Raw genomic sequence first — 19,576 nt, forward strand, 5'->3', positions numbered from 1 at the left:
GAACCACAAGCAAGTGAAAACCAGGCTGAAACGCATGTGTAAACGGGCTACTCACCGCCGCGGCGCCTCCTGCTGGTTTTTCCGGGGAATTAGCTCTTTTTCAGCCCGGAGCGCCCTCTGCAGGCCGGTGATCCCCCTTTTTCCTATCGACCCCGTGTCCCTCCCAGGACCCGGTGCCCCTTTAACTATAATTGGGTCTCCCCCTCCCAGGGAAACCCCCACCCTACTATCCCCACTTTGCCTCAGTAGTGGCCACTGACAGTCATGGTCTAGCCCCACACCCTGGGGCAGACTGCAGTATCAGCCCACTCATCACAGGCAAAAGGGGTTTGGACCTGCTGCTTTGTCCTACCCCTGGGCTGCCCTCTGCAACCCCAGTACCTATGGCCCTTTGCTAGGCCGCAGCCTGGGGCTTTCTAGGCTGGAGCTCCCCAGCTCCTCAGCCTTTTCCCCAGCCCTGCTTCACTCAGGTATTCAGCCTCAAGCTAAGCAGCCAGGCCCATCCCTCTCTGAAGGCAGAGAGAGACTGACTGTGCTCTGGCTTCCCTGCCTTCTTATAAGCCCCAGGGCTTCAGTTTGGGGCGTGGCCGCAGCTACAGCCACTTCCTTAATCAGCCCAGCTTCCAGAGCCACCGCTCTCAAGCCCTGGCAGGCAGCATTTCAAGCCCCTCCGGGCAGGAGCAGGGTCCACCCTGCTACAGCATGGAACAATGGGAATGGTGTATAACAAAGAGAATTACAGTCACACTCTCTCCATGTCTGATCTAGTTTAATAAACCAGACTGACCCGCTATTCTGAGGGGAAGTAAATTATCATTAGCGAGAGTTGCCTTCAGTTTGTCTCCTCTTTGACCAGGCTGCCAGATCTGTGTATTTAAGTCCCAAGCGTTTTCTCTGCCTTCACTATACTGTGGGTATCAAACTTGTTATGAGGTCTGAACAGCAAAAGGCTCTTCTAGAGCTCTTCAGAAGAGCGAGTGCTGCGGGACATAGCCGTGACGTCAACAGTTAAAACCTACGAGGCTTTAAAAGGGGATTTGTAGGAAAAAATGGTTCCTAATTGAAGCAAAATGGCTCTGTCCGGGCGTCCCTGATCACTGGTGTGACCAGCATTCCCTGGGGGTCTAGAGTTCACAGCTCTGCTGCTACTCGAGTGCTAGGGTTCTTTGGATCACAGAGACCCCAGACAGAATCAGGCCTGGCTGTGCCAGGTGCTGCACATACCCAGAGACGCACCCTGCAGGAGTCAGGCCCTGTCCTGCAGAACAACAGACAAAGGCCAGGCAGGGACTTGCCCAAGATCACCCAGCAGGTCAGTGGCAGAACCAGGGCCGGCTCTACAGTTTTCGCCGCCCCAAGCAGCGCGCCGAATTGCCGCCCTGGGCGGGGCGGGGGGCAGTCCGTGTGCCCTTAGGGCGGCAGGCGTGTTTCCGCGGCGGCGGCAATTCGGCGGCAGCTTCTATGTTTAGCTGAAGGCGCCCCAGACAGCTAAACATAGAAGCTGCCGCTGAATTGCCGCTGCCGCGGAAACACGCCTACCGCCCTAAGGGCACACGGACTGCCCCCCCCCCGCCGGCAATTCGGCGTGCTACTTGGGGGCAAAACAAGGGGGACTGCTGCCCCTTGCAGAATGCCGCCCCAAGCACCAGCTTGGAATGCTGGTGCCTGGAGCCAGCCCTGGGCAGAACCAGGAATTGAAGCCAGTGCTCCTGACTCCCAGGCCAAGGCCATGCCCCTGGGAATGGTTCAATGACCCAGCCCTGCAGCATGTCCCTGCAGTTCTGGGTTTATCCCCCAGCCCTCCTCCCCTCTCACCTTCTCTGGGTGAAGGGCCAGGTTGAGGAGGCCTTTGAGCGCCAACCAGCGCATCACAGTATTGGGGTCTCTCAGCTGCCTGCTCATCTGGTCCAGGATGGCATCTTCCAGCTCATTGCTGAGGTCAGGATACTGGAGGAGCTAACACCTGAACAGCAAAACAAGCTAGAGAACGGGGCTGGCCCCTTGCAACTCATCTCCACCATGTGGTCCTTAGCTTCACTGGCCATGGGCCCGGGATGGGCTACACTGTACACCAGGCACTGTGATTGGTCACCGGGGTGGGCCCCACTGAAATGCTGCTAGTGCAACAGCCCCTTGAGGTTCCAGCTGAGATCAATGCCTGCCCTGCTTCTTCACTAAGTCTCAGCTGCACACAGAGCCGGGGGTGGGGGGATTCCGGTGAATTGGCCATGGATGGGCAGGAGGTTGCCCTGTTTGTGCACGGCACATGGAAATCAGACAGGACTTGAGGGCTGTGGAGCTAAGCCTGGGGGATCCAGAAACATCCAGCTCTGGGTCTTGCTCCAGCCCCGTGACACCAGCTGGGGCAGGTAACACCACAATGTCCAGAGAGAGTGACTCCACCACTAGGGATCTAGGGGATTTCCTGCCCCTGCTCACCCACCCACCCCGAGGGCCTTGAGGGCCACCCCTCTCCTGGCCATACGTCAGCCCCGTGCCTCAGTCACCGCTGGGCCAGGGCTGTTCTCACAACCCTCACTCACCGGTGAGGCTCACCTGAATGAAGAAGGCCATGGCAGGGATGTGCCACTTTTTGTCTCTGGTGTCGAGGATGGCCATCAGCTGGTGCAAGATCCAGGACCGCTTCTGGAAACGGTCCCAAACCATGGCCCTGGCACCGCACCCTGCCAACTCCTCCCAGAGCCTGCACCCCTTTCCCACACCCCACTCCGGCCCCCAAACTCCCTCTCGGAGCCTGCACCCCCACCCTCCACATCCCCTCCTGTCCCCAAACTCCCTCCCAGAGCCTGCACCCAGCACCCAAATTCCATCCCAGAGCCTGCACCCCAGGCCCCCTCCCCCATCCAAACTCCCTCCCAGAGCTTTAGGCAGGTGGGGGCGGAGTTTGAAGGGGTAGGCTCTGCTGAGCACCACCAAAATTTCTACAAACCTGCTGCCCCTGGTCATAGGTCAGCCCCATGTCCCAGTCACCGCTGGGCCGGGGCTGTTCTCACGACCCTCACCCGCTGGTGAGGCTCACCTGAATGAAGAATGCCATGGCCAGGATGTGCCGCCTATCGTCCCTGCAGTTAAGGATGGCCATGAGCTTGTGGAAAATCCAGTTACGCTCTTGGAAATGGATCGAAACCATGGCCCTGGCATAGGAAACACAAACATCACATCATCGAGGTGGGCAAGGACTGGTCCTCCATTTACAAATGTAACCAGACTAGTGCCACAGGACAGGAGATCCCGGGTGACTAGTCATGCACAGCTGGCATGGACTAGTTCCTGCTGGCTTAAAATGCCTAGTGGCCTACGTGCTAGAGACCCAAACCCTTAATCACTCGACAGGGAGCCCTTCCACGAGGCCAGCTCCAAGCACGCAGCGCTGGGGCTGCAAGAGAACTGCAGACAAAGAAGGGCGTCGGTGGGGTCGGTGGCCTTCCTCATGTGCCCAGATATTGGGTGATGAGAGACAGAAGGTGGGTGAGGGAATATCTTAGGTTGGCCCAAGACAAGCGTTGGAGTTTTCTGTGTTAGCTTCTCTCTCACCCACAGTCATTGGGCTAACCAAAGACATTCCCTCCCCCACCTTGTCTCTCTCATGTGCTGGGCCTGACAGGGCTACACCAACGCTGCAGACAGACATGGCGGAGGCTGTCTTTGCCCAGCCACGCCTGCTAGAGCCACGCAGGAAGAGGTTTACTGCCAGGCAGTGCAGGGTGGAGAAGTAGCCGACTGATCCCTTGGTCAACAGCACAGAGGCTGTGGCCTGTTCCACACAGGCGATTGAGAGCCACATCTCACCCAGCAGGGAAGGCAATGTGGCCGTGTCCTGGGCCCAGGGAGGGGAGCTGGTGCTGTGGTCAGTTCTGGGCAGCCAGCAGCCAGCCAGCAGGCAAGCAGGCAGATGCCTTTGTGCGTGTCGGAGCTCATGAGCATGTCCCAGCTGCCCTTCTTCAGGATGAAGGTGACCTGGTCCCCGTAGCCAGCACATCGAAGCAAGGATTTCATGGACTTCACCGTGCACCTGCGTGCAGAGCGAGCCTCTTGTTACTGAGCGAGCCCAGGCCAGGCCCTGCCGCGTGCCTGCGGCCGACGGTGCAGAACCCAGGCTGGGTGTCGGGCTGGCGGTACCTGACAGAGCTGAGGAGTGTGGGCGTGTCCTCATGGTTATGAACCCTCTGGTGCAAAGCAATGTTCTTCATGGACGGCTCCACCGTGTAGGTGATGTGGAAAAGCAGAGCGATGTAGAGCTGAGGAAAGAGCTCCTTCATCTTCTGCCTGCAGGCCTGCTCCTGGAGGATCTCGTACAGGGCTCTTGTGGCCTGCAGTAAGAACAGGAGACAGACATCGCTGCAGGCAGTGATGAGCTGCCAAAATCTTAACAACGGGTTCCCTATAAAAAGTTCTGATTTAACAACGGGTTCCCTATAAAAAGTTCTGATTTAAGGGATGTGCGACAGCATGTATTTTTTGTACCAATAGGGTTACCATACGTCCATATTTTCCCAGGAGGTGATTAAGAACCGAAAAGCCTGACATGTCCAGGAAAATACAGATGTATTTTAACCCTACCTAAAGTTCTTTTTTAAAAAGATGGGGCTGAACTAGAAATGAGCTCCGTTTCACATGTGTGGGTGGTGATCAGGGACAGTCTCAATTTTTGGGTCTTTTTCTTATATAGGCTCCTATTACCCCTCACCCCCGTCCTGATTTTTCACACTTGCTGTCTGGTCACTCTAGGGTGTGCACATGTGTTGGTCCCAGCTGCTCCCTGCCCCACCCCATCATTAAAGCAGGTGTGCAGGGTTACTGCCCTGGGAACTGCAGGGCACCAGTGGATGTGGGGCTGGCTGCAGATAGGGGCATGGGGCAGGGCTAGCTGGAGGCAGGGAGTGACACGGGCTGGCTGTGGGCAGGTGATGCAGACGGGCGGGCTGCGGGTGGCTGTGGGCAGGGGGTGGCTGTGGGCGGCTGTGGGCAGAGGCTGGCTGGAGGCAGGGGGTGGCTGTGGCAGGGGCTGCAGGCAGAGGGTGGCTGCGGGCAGAGGGTGGCTGTGGCAAGGGCTGGCTGCGGGCAGAGGGCGGCTGTGGGCAGAGGGCGGCTGCAGGCAGGGGGGTGGCTGTGGGCAGAGGGTGGCTGTGGGCAGAGGGTGGCTGTGGGCAGAGGGTGGCTGCGGGTGGCTGTGGGCAGGGGGTGGGGCAGGGGCTGGCTGGGGGCAGGGGCTGGCTGGGGAGGGGCGCAGATACTCACGCGGGGGGGGGGGGGGAGCGGCTGGGAGCAGCAGGACGCAGCCAGGGACTCACCAGGGCCAGAGGTCCAAAGAGCAGGAGCAGCAACAGGGCCAGGAGGCAGCTCACATGGCTCTCGCAGCACAGCGCAGCGCCCCCCGGCGGCCGGGAGGAGGAATTACAGGCTTCCCAGGCAGAGCCCGTCAAAGCTTCCCTCGCAGGGAAGCTAGTTAACAAGCGGTTCTAAAACCGCTTCTAAATTTAACAACGGGTTCGCGTGAACCGGTGCGAACCGGCTCCAGCTCACCCCTGGCTGCAGGGCTTTCGTCCTTCCCACGCTCCCCCAGGGCATCTAGAGAGGTGGGGTGGGCTAGGGGCTAAGCCCTGGGATGCTGGGTTCAATTCCTAGACTGTGTGACCTTGGCTAAAACCACAGAAGAGACTTTGGCTCAGCGTTGCCATGCCTAGCTTCATGTGCCCTGCTGCCCAGTGGACTCACAGCCCTGGGTTAAGTGCCCAGGCTCCAGATACGCTCCAGAGGGAGAGTCAGTTGGGCCAATTGTTAAAGAGGGTAAACGGGATGGCCTGGGTAATTTCAGGCCTGTCAGCCTGACATCGATCCCAGGCAAGATAATGGAGCAGCTGGTATAAGATTCAATTAATAAAGAATTAAAGAGAATAATTTAACTAATGCAAATCAACATGGGTTTGGTAGATAAAGGAAATGGCATTGACGTACTGTATGTAGACTTCTGTAAAGCGCTTGAATTGGCGCCACACTCCAGTTTGATTGAAAACCTAGAAGGATACAAAAGTAACGTGGCACACCTGCAGGGGCGGCTCTAGGCACCAGCAAAGCAAGCACCTGCTAGGGGCAGCCCATTTGCAGGGATGGCACAGGAGCTGAGAACCAACAGGGGGCTCTGGGAGCTGTAGTTCCTTGGTTAGCTCCCTGCCTATAGAGCAGCCCTGGAGCAGGGAAAGAACTACATTTCCCAGCAGTCCCTTGGGCACTACCAACTGGAAAGGAAGGAGGGGGACCTCATGGCGGCAGCGTGCTGTGAGTGCTGTGGAGACCATATTTTAACATTCAAAAAACAGGACACTCCAGGGGGAGGGAAGCCCCACCCTGCCACCATCCACTCCCTCCGACTGCCCCCCACAGAAACCCCAACCCATCCAACCCCCTCCCCCCGCTCCCTGATCACCCCCTCCCAGGACCCCTGCCCCTAACTGCCCCCCAGGACCCAACCCCCTATCTAAGCGCCGCTGCTCCTTGTCCCCTGATTGCCCCCTCCCGGGACCCCTGCCCCTAACTGCCCCCCAAGACCCCACCTCCTATCTAAGCACCACTGGTCCTTGTCCCCTGTTGCCCCCTCCCGGGACCCCTGCCCCTAACTGCCCCCCAGGACCCCACCCCATATCTAAGCAGCCCTTCTCCTTGTCCCCAACTGCCCCCTCCTGAGACCCCAACTTCCCCCCAGGACCCCACCCCCTACCTGTCCCCTGATAAACCCCTGGGACTCCCATGCCTATCCAACTGCTGCCTGTCCCCAGACTGCCCCCCCCCCCGGAACTCCCTACCCCTTCTCCAACCCTCCAGCCCCCTTACCGTGCCACTCAGACCAGCGTGTCTGGCTCCATGCAGCTCCAGACACGCTGGTGCATACATGCTGCTGTGCTCCCCCACGGAGCCCACAGCACCTGTCTTCCAGATTTGAACACCTCAAAATTCAGGAGTGCTCAAGCTCCATTTGGGTAGCTGTTACTTCATTTCTCTTAAATCAAATATACTGATCCATTGTAACTTGCTGTAGAAAAAGTAGGATAAAATTGAGTAAGAAATGCTTCCCAGTGGTTATTAAGACTGGAATTGCTATTTTCAACAGCCATTGCCTTTTGGTTTGTTTGTTTGTTTGTTTAAAAGGAAGACACTGATATTGCATTGGCAAATTCCCTATAGAAAGAAAGAGTGGAACAAAAGAATAATAAAGGCTCCTCAACTTTTCCTCATTTATGGAGGACAGTCTTATAATATGCATCCAGATATCCTCCAATCACACAAGCTGAAAATTGTTCCACTTTACTGCAGCTCTGTAACCATATGGGAACCAATCCTATCTGTGTTTTGTGCACAACCAAAATTCCTGCTGAATGACCTGCCCTGGGAGCGAATTACCAGTGACCCAAGGCTGCGGTGGAAGGAGGGTGCAGGTGAGGGGGGGTCAAGAGCCCAGGGCTGGGGTGGCAGGAGGTGTGGGAGGGCACTGGTGGGGAGGAGCCCAAGGCAGGGGTGGTACCGGGGTCAGGGGAGGGCACTGGTGGAGGGGAAAGGGGGAAGCCCAGTGCTGGGGCGGCAGGGTGTGTGTGTGAGGGGGAGAGCCCAGGGCTGGGGCAGCAGCGGGGTATTGGGGGGGAGCCCAGGGTTGGGATGGGGGGCAGCCAACATTTTTTTTGCTTGGGGAGGCAAAAAACATAGAGCCGGCCCTGCACACATGAATTGGATTATAAACTGGCTGATAGGTCTCGAAATGTAATTGCACTGGTGTGTTTCCAGTGTGGTCCCCGCAGGGATCGGGTCTTGGCCCTATATGATTTAACATTTTCATCAGTCATCAAATCATCACTGATAAAGTTTGCAGATGACACAAGAATTGGGTGAGTGGTAAATAATGAAGAGGATAAGTCACTGATACAGAGCGATCTGAATCGCTTAGTAAACTGAGGGGCAATCAAACAGTATGTGTTTTAATATGGCTCATTGTAAATGAATACATCTAGGAACAGCCCCATACCTGTCACATGACAGTGAGCAGCCCAGCAGGGTTCTGACCACCTCCTCGCTGAACTGGTAGCCCAGCAGGAGAAGGGCCCTGAGCAGCTCCTGCCGGGCCAGCAGCTCGCTGATGGAGTCCAGGTTGTGGTACATGCTTGTCACAGCCTCCGACACCTAGAAGGGAAATGGGGAGATGGGGGCTTCGCTTCCCCGCGCTGCTATTGATCTGGGGTGCCAGGAACCTGCCGCATGTAAGAGCCATCTGCCCTCCCAGATCCTCTTTGCCAGCCCCAGTCCTAGAGCACAGGACCAGTTCCCAGGCTATTAATTCATAGACCAAAAGGCCACAAGCGACCATGGTGATAACCTAGACTGACACACACACACACACACCCCCAACCCCGCATTGCACAGGCCAGAGACCTGCCCCCAGTAATGCCTAGCACCCAGAGACAGACTCTCCCACGGATGGGCTCCCCCAGCAGGGTGTTCTCACTGCAGCTCTTACCCTCACCAAGCCTGGGCCGGGAACTTCCAGGATCACATGCAGCATGTGCCTGGCCGCCACTGAGTTGTGGAGGCTGGTATCTCTCATGCCATCAATAGCAGTCAGGAGGAAGTCCATGCACTCGGATGGGTGAAAGTACTTCCCAAACACCTGAAACAAACCTGCCAGTGAAACCGCTTTTGCTGCCCAGCGTGGTTCCTGTCAGTGGCCGAGCAGTCAGGACTGGCCCGGCCAGGAGTGCAGGCAAACCCCGCTCTGCCGGGACAGGGCTGGGTTACTGCACCTGGGCAGCACAGTACCCAGTGTGGCAAAGTACCTTCCTCTCCTCAGCAGGCTCAGCCCCTTTTTGCCTTGGAGACACCAGCTTGGGCAAGGCAAATTCTTCCAGTAGCACAGGGTCCAGCTATCCCTTTCCCCAGTCAGTCCCTTGTGCTTGTTTTCCTTCCCTTCTGGGGAGGGAGTGCAGCCTTCCTTCCTGGAAGGGTTCGGGCGAGCCTACTGGCAGCTTCCCTGCTTCTCTCACTCTCTCACCCCCTTCCTTCCACGCAGGGGAGGGTTTAAAAACATCTCAAGCAGTTGTAGCCAGCTGAACTTAATTAGTTCCCTAGTAACCCCTTTTCCAGCTGAACCTTATCTCTCCTCAGTGGATTGGGAGAGGCCTTTTAACCCCCTGGAACTAATTACTACCCCCCCTTGTAGCTATTTGTATTGGGTTTACCACATATCCCCCCTGCCCGGCTCAACACTATGGGGTTGGGCTACTTGGGTAGGAAAGCAGTGCACTCTTGACAGGCCATCCACATTGCCCTGTTGGGTTCCAGACCTATGTTATACTGTGAAGTGGAAGGGTTGAAGTGACAGGAGCCATTTTGTTAGTCTCGTGTTTTTGTCCTTGTTTTGGTGCATCCACTGCAGAGGGGCATGGTCCGTGACAAGGGTAAACCTCCGTCCAAGTTCATAGTAACGGAGGCTTTCTATGGCCCATTTTACCGCTAGGCATTCCTTTTCCACTACGGCGTATTTCCGTTCCCTTGGCAGGAGCTTCCTACTGGTGTTCGTCGTCTCCGACCATTTGTGAAAGTACCGCCCCCAACCCTACTTCAGAGGCGTCGGTTGGTAGGATAAACTCCTTCCTCCAGTCTGGAGCTACTAGTATGAGGTCTGTGCAGAGGGCCGTCCTCGGATCTGCAAAAGCGCCTTCGGTTGCGTCAGACCATTTTACTATGTCTGGGCCCCGAGCTTTTGTTAGGTCCATTAATCGGCATGCTCTGGTGGCGAAGTGGGGAATGAACAGCCTATAGTACCCCACTAGTCCCAGGAATGCTCTGACCTGTTTTTTCCTGAGTGGTCGGGGCCACTTCTGTATAGCTTCTAACTTGTTGAGTTGGGGCTTCACCACGCCCCTCCCCGCAATATACCTGAGGTACTTGGCCTCAGCTAACCCGATTGAACATTTGGAGGGATTCGCAGTTAGCCCCACCTTCCTCAGGGTGTCCAGGACCGCTTCCACCTTCTCCAAGTGCATTTCCCAGTTGGGACTATATATGATGACATTGTCGAGATAGGCTGCTGCGTACTTGCCAACAGTTTGTCCATGAGCCGTTGGAACGTAGCGGGAGCCCCATGCAACCCAAAGGGGAGGACGGTGTACTGATACAGACCTTCTGGAGTTGCAAAGGTTGTCTTCTCTTTGTTGGCCTTGGCCAGGGGGATCTGCCAATAGCCCTTGGTCAGGTCAAGGGTAGACATAAACCATGCTTTTCCCAGTCTGTCAATTAGCTCATCTATCCTGGGTATAGGGTACGCATCAAATTGGGACACCTCATTCAGCTTGCAGAAGTCATTTCAGAACCTCATACTGCTGTCAGGTTTAGACACTAAAACCACGGGACTTGACCATTGGCTATGAGATTCTTCGATGACTCCTAAGGTCAGCATTTACCTGACCTCTGTCCTAATCTTTTCTCTTTTGGCCTCTGGGATCTGGTATGGCTTGACATTCACCTTCACTCCAGGCTCTGTGAGGATGTAATGGTGCACCTCAGTAGTCCTACCTGGCTTTTCCGAGAACACATCCTGGTTGCATTTGATCAGGCTGATCACTTCCGATCATTGTTCCGGAATCAACTCTGGAGATATTCCGACCTGGTCGGGCTGGTTGCTTTTAGGGGATGGTGCCCCTAGCGCAACCACTGGAGCTTCTCCTGTCTGACCAGCTTCTCCAAGACTAATGTGATTGCACTTCCCGAGTCTACTAACGCTGTGGTCTCTATACCATTCATCTTAATGGGCCTAGTGTATCTATGAGGGACCATCACAACCCCGACTAGACTTATTAGATCACATGGTCCTCATGTATCTCCCAGTTCGCATTGCATAGAGATGTGGGGGATGGAGGGCTTGGCTTCCTCACACTCCTATTGATCTGCGGTGCCAGGGACCTGTCGCACCTGAGAGCCATCTGCCCTCCCAGATCCTCTTCTCCAGCCCCATTCCTAGAGCACAGGACCAGTTCCCGGCCTATGGATTCATAGACTGCAAGGCCACAAGGCCATAAGCAGCCATGGTGATCACCTAGACTGAGCCCCTGCATTGCACAGGCCGAAACCTGCCCCACAATAACACCTAGCACCCAGAGACAGACTCTCCCATGGATGGGCTCTCCCAGCAGGGAGTTCTCACTGCAGCTCTTACCCTCTCCACGCTTGGGCCAGGGATCTCCAGGATCACATGCAGCATGTGCATGGCCGCCACCAAGTCATGGACGCTGGTGTCTCTCATGCCGTTGATAGCAGTGAGGAGGAAATCCATGCGCTCGGATGGGTGAAAGTACTTCCCAAACACCTGAAATGAACCTGCCAGTGAAACCCCTTTTGCTGCCCAGCACAGTTCCAGTCAGTGACCGAGCAGCCAGGATGGGCCCAGCCAGGAGTGCAGGCAAACCCCGCTCTGCCGGGACAGGGCTGGCTTACTGCACCTGGGCAGCACAGTACCCAGCCAGCAATCAGGAGCTGTCGTGCATGTCAGAGGCCAGCCGGGCAGTGCACGGGGGCACAATACTGCGCAGCACAGATACACTCTCTAGTGCTCAGCAGGGGCTGGGCTGGTGCGCAGATGCAATGATGCATTTTATTGCATTAATCTCTGGGGAAGCTCCCACAATGCCTGATAAGGAGCTGGGATCAGGTTTGGATGAGCCCCAGTGCATCTTGGGATGTGTCATGTAGGGAGGCATATTGGGCTGCATTAGTAGGAGCATTGCCAGCAGATTGAGGGAAGTGATTACTCCTCTCTATTCAGCACTGGTGAGGTCACATCCATAGGCGGCAGGTTTGTATAATTTTTGGTGGGGCCCAAAATGCTGGTGCCCCCCCGCTCCCGCCCTGTAAGCCGATATAAAATGAAGCTACAACGCGTCAGTGCCACAAGATTACAAGGGTCAATTAAAAGTGGAAAGTCAGAAGCAACACTTGCCTACTTCAATATACAGTATTATATTTTGTTGCACCTGTTGTGATGAAGTGGGAATGTTCTTAATATTTTCTCTGAATACTGTGTGGGTGCCTCAGTTTCCCCTTCAAGATCCCAACACCTTCAGTTGGCGACAAAGAGATCAGGTGGCCTCCTTGTCCGGAAGAGACACAGAGGCCAGAGGAGGGAGTGTCAGTTTGGAGCTGGCTGGGGAAATCGGGAGAGGCCCGGAACTTGGGTCTGGGCTCCCCACCCCGCAAGATGGACCTGACAGAGGGGTTCTGTTTTCTGTACCAACAAGCTCTGTTTAAACTGTGTTCCTGTCATCTAATAAACCTTCTGTTTTACTGTCTGGCTGAGAGTCACATCTGACTGTGGAGTTGGGGTGCAGGGACCTCTGGTTGCCCCAGGACCCGCCTGGGCAGACTCGCTGTGGAAAGTGCATGACGTGGAAGGGCATGCTGAATGCTCGGAGGTCAGACCCAGGAAGGTGTAAGCTTCTTTCCCTGGAGACAGTATGCTCCGAGAGAGGAGGCTCCCCCAGAGTCCTGACTGGCTTTGTATGGAGTTGTTCCAAAGCATCACAGCATCCCCTTCCACACCATGCACTTCCCAGAAGTCTGCACAGGCACTGACACTCCCTCCTCCGGCCTTTGTCTCTTTTCCAGGCATTAGGAGGCCACCCGATCTCTCTGTTCTCCAACACCTTCATTTGGCACCTTGCAGGAGAGTGGCCCAGACCATCAGTTACCAGGAGACAGGGTTTCAGCCATTCTCTGTGCAGACAGCTCACACTGTCCCTCTAGGGCTCTACAACAATCACACCCCCTTATCCCACCATCTAGATCCTTGAGAAATGCAGAGAGGAAACTGAGGCACCCACACAGTATTCAGAGAAAACATTAAGAACATTCCCACTTTGTAACACCTATATACGACTAGTTATATACTTTAAAGGGGTGTAAAATAGTCAAGTATCGTGCTAAACAAAATTATACTCCAAACTGACCACCAAATTTAAGTTGCACGTTTTTCCCCTCAGGTGAGGGTTCTGGGATGGGGCGTGGGATGAGGGGTTCACAGTGCAGGAGCGTGCTCGGTGCTGGGGGTGCAGGCTTTGGGGTGGGGCAGGGCTGAGGATGAGGAACTTGGGGTGCAGACAGGCTGCCCCAGGGCTAGGGCCAGAGAGGACTCCCCATCACCACCACTGGCAGCAGCAAGCTCCAGGGGAGGGACCCCTCCTCTCCTCCCTGCCCCCCACAGCACACTCACTCTGCACCACAGTCACTGCACATGCTCCTAGGGCCCCTCTCAGGTCCAGAAAGCTCACTCACCTCCTCTATGATGGGTACTAGGGGGTGGGGGTTGCCATCACAGGTGGCCTTCCATGTTGCTGCCCCTCACCATAACTTCACTGTGGATGGGGCTGCCCCTTGCCCAGCATGGGGCAGAAGTGGGGTCTGCACGGTGATGGCTATGGGGCAGGGGAGCAGGGATGTGTGTCATAAAATTCATCCAAGCCCCAGCTGCTCAGGTAGGTCTATGAACCCCCTCCCCCATCTGCCCTGTGGTGGGTGGGTGCTGGAGGGGAGGGGCACTGCCTTCACATATGGCTTCCTGCCTCCCTGACCCCTGCTGCAGGCTGCAGCCTGCTGCCCCTCACCGTAGCTTCACTGGGGGACGGTGGGAGGGGATGGCATGGGGCTGCCCCTTCCCCAGCGTTGGGCAGGAGTGGGGGCTGGGGCTAGGGCTGGGGCTGGGGGGGAATCATAGCGTCAAACACTCACGGAAGCCCCAGCAGCTGCTAAGGTGAGTGATGTCCATCTCCTGGCCGGAAGACCCCTCGCGTCTCCTCCAGGTAGGGGCAGGGGAGGGGAGGGGAGGGGAGGAGGAGAGGGCTGCCGAGCGGGGCAGGGCCCCCTCCACTCCCCTCCCCCTCCGAGGTGCTACAGCAACAGCAGCTTGCACTGCTGTTATGCTGTAGCCCTTAGGCACAGCAGCAGCAGCGGCAAGGGAGACAGACACGCTGCCTGCGTTCAGACAGGGAAGCTCGGGGGCAGGGCGGGGAGGGGAGGAGGAGAAGGCTGCCGAGCACGGCAGGGCCCCCTCCGAGGTGCTACAGCAACAGCAGCTTGCACTGCTGTTATGCTGTAGCCCTTAGGCACAGCAGCAGCAGCGGCAAGGGAGAGAGACGCTGCCTGCGTTCAGGCAGGGAAGCTCCGGGGCGGGGAGGGGGGAAGCTCCAGCCCTAGCGGCGGCGGTGCTCCAAGCAGGGGAGAAACCAACCAACTCCAAACATTGGTGGAGCAGAGCCCCTGCTTGGGAATATTCCTGGGGCTAAAGCCCCAGGACCCATATAAGTCGGCGCCCATGGTCACATCTGGAATATTGTGTCCAGTTTTGGGTCCCCCACAAGAGAAAGGATGTGGACAAATAGGAGAGAGTCCAGCAGAGGGCAACGAAAATGATTAGGGGGCTGGGGCACATGCCTTATGAGGAGAGACTGAGGGAACTGGGCTTATTTAGTCTGCAGAAGAGAAGAGTGAGCGGGGATTTGATAGCAGCCTTCAACTACCTGCAGAAAGGTTCCAAAGAGGATGGAACTCAGCTGTTCTCAGTGGTGGCAGATGAGAGAAATAGGAGCAATGGTCTCAAGTTTCAATGGGGGAGGTCTAGGTTGTATATTAGGAAACACTATTTCACTAGGAGGGTGGTGAAGCACTGGAATGGGTTACCTAGGGAGGTGGTGGAATCTCCATCCTTAGAGGTTTTTAAGGCCCGGCTTGACAAAGCTCTGGCTTTGATGATTTAGTTGGGTTGGTCCTGCTTTGAGAGAGCAGACTGGTCAAGTTTGCAGATGACAAAAAGCTAGGAGGAGTTGCCAACACTTTGGAGGATAGAGCTAAAATTCAGAGGCATCGTGGTAAATTGGAGAACTGGCGTTCCTAGGGGAACAGCGGGGAGAGTCCTTGGAGATAGAATTATGGAGCTTGCCCCAAAGCCCACTGGAGTCAGAGGACAGACCCACTGACATCAGTGCTCATTAGATTGGACTTCCAGCGAGGATCTTGCTGAGTCACTATTCTTGGCCCGGGTTTTCCCTGCCAGGGAGCGCTGCACCATGAAGTTGCTCAGTGCAGTTAAGAGGCAGCCAGGTCACAGGCCGCTCACCTTGAATCTGTGATGACCAGCTATGAGTTTGATCAGCCAGGCGATCCTTTCCACTGCCGTCAGCCGCCCATGCACCTCCTAGGATGTGGTCCAGGGGAGCAGGACCTGAGAGAAAAAAATTGGAACAAATTGCTAAGGAAAAGTACCAAAAAATAGCACAAGCACATAGGAGAAAATCAGAAAGCTTAAGGCAAAAATTAGTTCTAACTGGCAAGGGACATAAAAGGCTATCAGAAGTGGCTCTATAAATGCATTAGGAGCAAAAGAAAGAAAAAAGAAAGTGTGGGGCCACAACTCAGCAGGGAAGGAGAGCAAATAATGGATGACACAGACAAAACCAAGGTGTTTAATGCCTTTTTTGCTTCAGTTTTCACTAAAAAGGTTAATGGCAACCAGATGCTTAACACAATGTTAACAACAAGGGGAAGGAATAGAGGCCAGACTAGGGAGAGAACAGGTAAAAGACGATTTAGGTCAGTTAGATGTATTCAAGTTGGCAGAGCCTCATGATATTCACCCTAGATATAGCTAGGAAAACCTTTAGGAGGGCTGAGGTCCCATAGGACTGGAGAAGGGCAGACACAGAACCTATCTTCAGAAAGGGGAACGAGGAGGCCCCAAGGAATTATAGACCTGTCAGCCTAACTTTGGTACCCACAAAGATACTGAACAAATTATTAAACAGTTTGTAAGAACCTAGAGGAGATAATAGGGTGATAAGGAACAGCCACCATGGATTTGTCCAAAACAAATCATGCCAAACAAATCTAATTTCCTTCTTTGACAGGGTTACTTGCCTAGTGGATGGAGGGAGGCAGTATATGATGATGTATATGACGTTTAGTAAGGCTTTTGACACGGTTTCACAAGACATTCTCATAAGCAAACTAAGTCAGTATGATCCAGAAGAGATTATTATAAGGTGGGCGCACAACTGATGGAAAGACCATACTCAAAGAGGAGTTATCACTGACTACGAGGTAAACTGGGAGAGTGTCTCAAGTGGGGTCCCCCAGGGGTGTGCCTGGGTCCAGTACTAATCAATATTTTCGTTAAGAACTTGGTTAACGGAAAAGAGTATGCTTGTAAAGTTTGTGGATGCCACCAAGCTGAGAAGGGTTGCAAGCACTTTGGAGGACAGATTCGAATTCAAAATGAGCTTGCTAAATTGGAGAGGTGGTCTGAAGTCAACAAGATGAAATTCAGTAAAAAAAATATGTGACGTAACACAAACACATCTGCAGATATCACAGCAGACAAGCAGCAGAAAACTTGTTACAGACATTGGAACAAGAGGTAAGTGAGGGGCTCCCGTTTAATTTCATTCTTTTCCTCATCTAAGACATGGAGATGTCTGCATAATGTTCTCAGGGATCCCCTGTGCCTGCCCCCTCTCCAGGCCCTTTGTCACACTAATCTGAGTTTCAGTTCAAGTGCTCAGATACTACAGTGATGAGTGCCAGTGGTGCCAATATAAGAATCTAGAGAGAGATGATCTTTCCCTCTAGCTGAGGGGGTGGGAGGAGACACATGCAGTGTCACTCCAAATGCCTGGTAGTAGGAAGAAGGGAGTCACTCCTTCAAGTGCTCCCTTTCCGGGCTGTGTGTGCTGTTCGTGTTGTATTCCCAATCCTTGTATATCAAAGGAACAGGATCCTAAATGCAGGTCTCTGCATGGCCGTATGGCACACTGCAGTGTAAGACACATTCAACTTCCAAGGGACTTTCACCCTATTGTCCTCACATTGCAGCAGTCCTATCCTGCATTTCTAATAACAATAGTAATAATACAGTGACACAGGATTTATTAGCTATTTTGGCTGAAGGAGACTAATTCCATGGGGACAACAGCACCAGAAAGGGGCACAGCTGCCAAAGCATGACTGTTCGACTGTCAGAAGGGTGAAAGATCTAAAACTGATTTTGAATAAAGAGTCTAATTCAGACTTTGTCAGTGTACTCAGAGCTTTCATTTCTCACCCAGGGTGTTAACAACAAGCATTCTTAGTTTTACCAGTGATAAAAGATGTCTCCCCTACTTTTGTTTTCATATTTTTACCACTAATCTTTCCTGCCATTTATATAATTTTCCTACCCTAGGTCCTTGCAGCATGCTCCATAATAATGTGTCATGTTGTAGGGGTAAACTGAACAGTGGAACCAACTGCATTCAGTGATTCAACTTGCCAGACTGGCTTAATTTACCCCCTTGCTACAGCAGATTGTGAGATTCATATTGAGATAACTGTATTAAAATAATAAAAAATGAGGACTCCAGTGAAGGACTAAAGTGATCTGAGTTTTTCCTCAGGATCTAGTTTTAATGTTTTAGGTGCTGTATTGCATAAATGTACAGTTTTAGAACTTTCTGCATTTTGACACAAGACTACTCCATCTTTCTCATACCCTTCCTTATTGGAAAGGCTGCTTACAGGGACTTCACCAGGTACATTTTGGCCCAAAATACACGTTTAGCAAAACAATGTTTCCATGACTTTTTTTTTAAATCCAATTATATCAAAATTCCCCTGCAGTCTTTCTGACCCAGTATAGCAAGACACTTATTTGGAAAAATATGCTTCAGGGCATAAGCTAAACACTAACTGATGATGAAAGAGATCCCAAAGTGGGACACTAAACAAAATCCAGAACTGACAGGTTAAGGAATTTAATGACTAGCAGCTTTCCTCTTCTTTTCCAGAAAAATGAAAGCTCTGCAGTGTCAAATCCAGCTGAAATCCCCAAGCAACTTGTTAGTATTTGGAGTTACTTAATCTAATCAATGAATGAAAATTCTAGCTCCTTCTATTTATAGTCAAGTGAAAAGTTTTAAGGATAATGCAAAAAATTTTTGCCCTATTACATGCCCTCACATATGATAGAATGTACATGTGCAAAACCTACCACCACTGCATATAGGTCTGAGTGCTAGAACGAACGAACGCACACACACACACACACACACACACACACAAAATGGAAGCCAGATTGTGAAATTTTGGCACATGCCTATTGAAGGTGACCCATGTTTAGATTTTGGATGGATGCGAAATTTGTGAGGAATTGTGAGTGGATGATTAAATTGTTTTAGGCATTCTCTAACTTACATCAGCAGTAACAGTCCAGCAAGTCCTTCAGCCACACCTTGGTGTACTTCTGGCACCTTTCCTGTACTGGAGCAAAGCCAGGCAGGCGTAACTTTGAGCCCGCTGTGGTGTAGAGGGACTATATTGCAGCCAAGGATCTGGCCTAGAAAATTCCACTGTGGGAGGAGGTCACGTGGTGTTTCAGAATTCTCTTTAAAGATGTTAACTACTGAACACACTATCTGCTGCAACCGTGGAAAATTAATTTTGGTTGTGGGTGTCAGTCATTGCACTGACTTGGTGGAGAGGTACAATTCTGACGTAGTAGGCTTAATGGTCAGTAGGAAGAAGAGAAACACTTTACATTTTCTGAAGGCTAATTTGCTGAAACAGTTTTAAGAACCAATTGCTATGGCTTCTGGGCCACAGAAATTGAAAAATATGGAATCTTCATCAGAACCCAAAACAAGATTTTTTTTCCTACTAAATTTGTGGTGTTACCCATATTTAAGTTATATTTATTTTTGACAACCCTATTTTTCCCAGTGTTACAGAGGATAGCTAATTATTTCTACCTAAATATACTTAAAAAAAAAAAGATGAAAGGATTTGAATTTGGCAATTTTTTACAATCACAGCTTAATTTTTTTTTGACAGAAAAATTTTGCTACCACTAACTTCCATCCTGCCAGTATATTTTGAAAAATGTTAATATGCCAATATATTATTTGAAATTAACTATGTAAACTAAAAAATTCCATTTCTGTCTAGGTAAGACAACCAAATAGTATTACTTACCGTTTATTTTGTCCCCTTTCAGACTAGAAAGGCTTCCAAAGATCTCTACATTGAAGTTTCCCCTGGCACCTATTCTGTCACAGCAACCTCAGATGATATGGTGAAACAGACACATGTGGTGGATGTTAATGCAGGACAAAGTATTGATTTAACTTTCAGTATATGATGATCACTCTCTCTCAGCAATCAAAGGAATAAAACAATACTACGGTCTCCTAATGAATTAATATAACAAGCTATGCATATCTGTTTCTCTTTAGCACTTTAACAACTTCCTTTCTCTGGGCCTTTTCTATTTTACTCTGTCTACTTATTGTACACTCAATGCTATTATAGCCCATTGTGTACATGGACATTATGAATGTTTGTATAAATATGCCTTAATTTCAATTATGTGACATATCACCCAGAGTTTGGGGTTATTTTTAAGTCAAGCAATCAGTGGAATAAAGGATAAAAATTAATCTTTGAGATGAGAATTATTTTTACTTTTTTTTTTTTTAAAACTAGGGACTAAAGTCGTGCAACT

The 19,576-nt window shown here is 52.3% G+C and overlaps 1 protein-coding gene across 1 annotated transcript; it reads right to left on the bottom strand.

Annotated features, from left to right (window-relative positions):
* Positions 1 to 965: 965 nt before the first annotated feature.
* On the bottom strand, positions 966 to 19,175 carry LOC123369243. The gene is made up of 9 exons (XM_045014598.1): positions 19,048 to 19,175; positions 15,164 to 15,268; positions 11,216 to 11,365; positions 8,522 to 8,671; positions 4,141 to 4,331; positions 3,041 to 3,155; positions 2,557 to 2,646; positions 1,816 to 1,956; positions 966 to 980 (listed from the first exon to the last, which is right to left on the bottom strand). Exons 3-9 carry the CDS (start codon positions 11,330 to 11,332, stop codon positions 966 to 968), a joined length of 819 nt encoding a protein of 272 aa, XP_044870533.1. The 5' UTR covers positions 11,333 to 11,365; positions 15,164 to 15,268; positions 19,048 to 19,175.
* Between the last annotated feature and the right edge of the window lie 401 nt (positions 19,176 to 19,576).

The sequence above is a fragment of the Mauremys mutica genome, chromosome 4 (assembly GCF_020497125.1).
Source record: "Mauremys mutica isolate MM-2020 ecotype Southern chromosome 4, ASM2049712v1, whole genome shotgun sequence".
Taxonomy (NCBI): domain Eukaryota; kingdom Metazoa; phylum Chordata; order Testudines; family Geoemydidae; genus Mauremys; species Mauremys mutica.

Coding starts and splice junctions, on each gene's coding strand:
- LOC123369243 (XM_045014598.1), bottom strand. CDS start 11,332: ATGGATTTCCTCCTCACTGCTATCAACGGCATGAGAGACACCAGCGTC. Junction 3,156..4,140: donor ACACTCCTCAGCTCTGTCAG/GTACCGCCAGCC, acceptor TTCCTATGCCAG/GGCCATGGTTTCGATCCATT. Junction 2,647..3,040: donor CCATGGCATTCTTCATTCAG/GTGAGCCTCACC, acceptor GACCGTTTCCAG/AAGCGGTCCTGGATCTTGCA.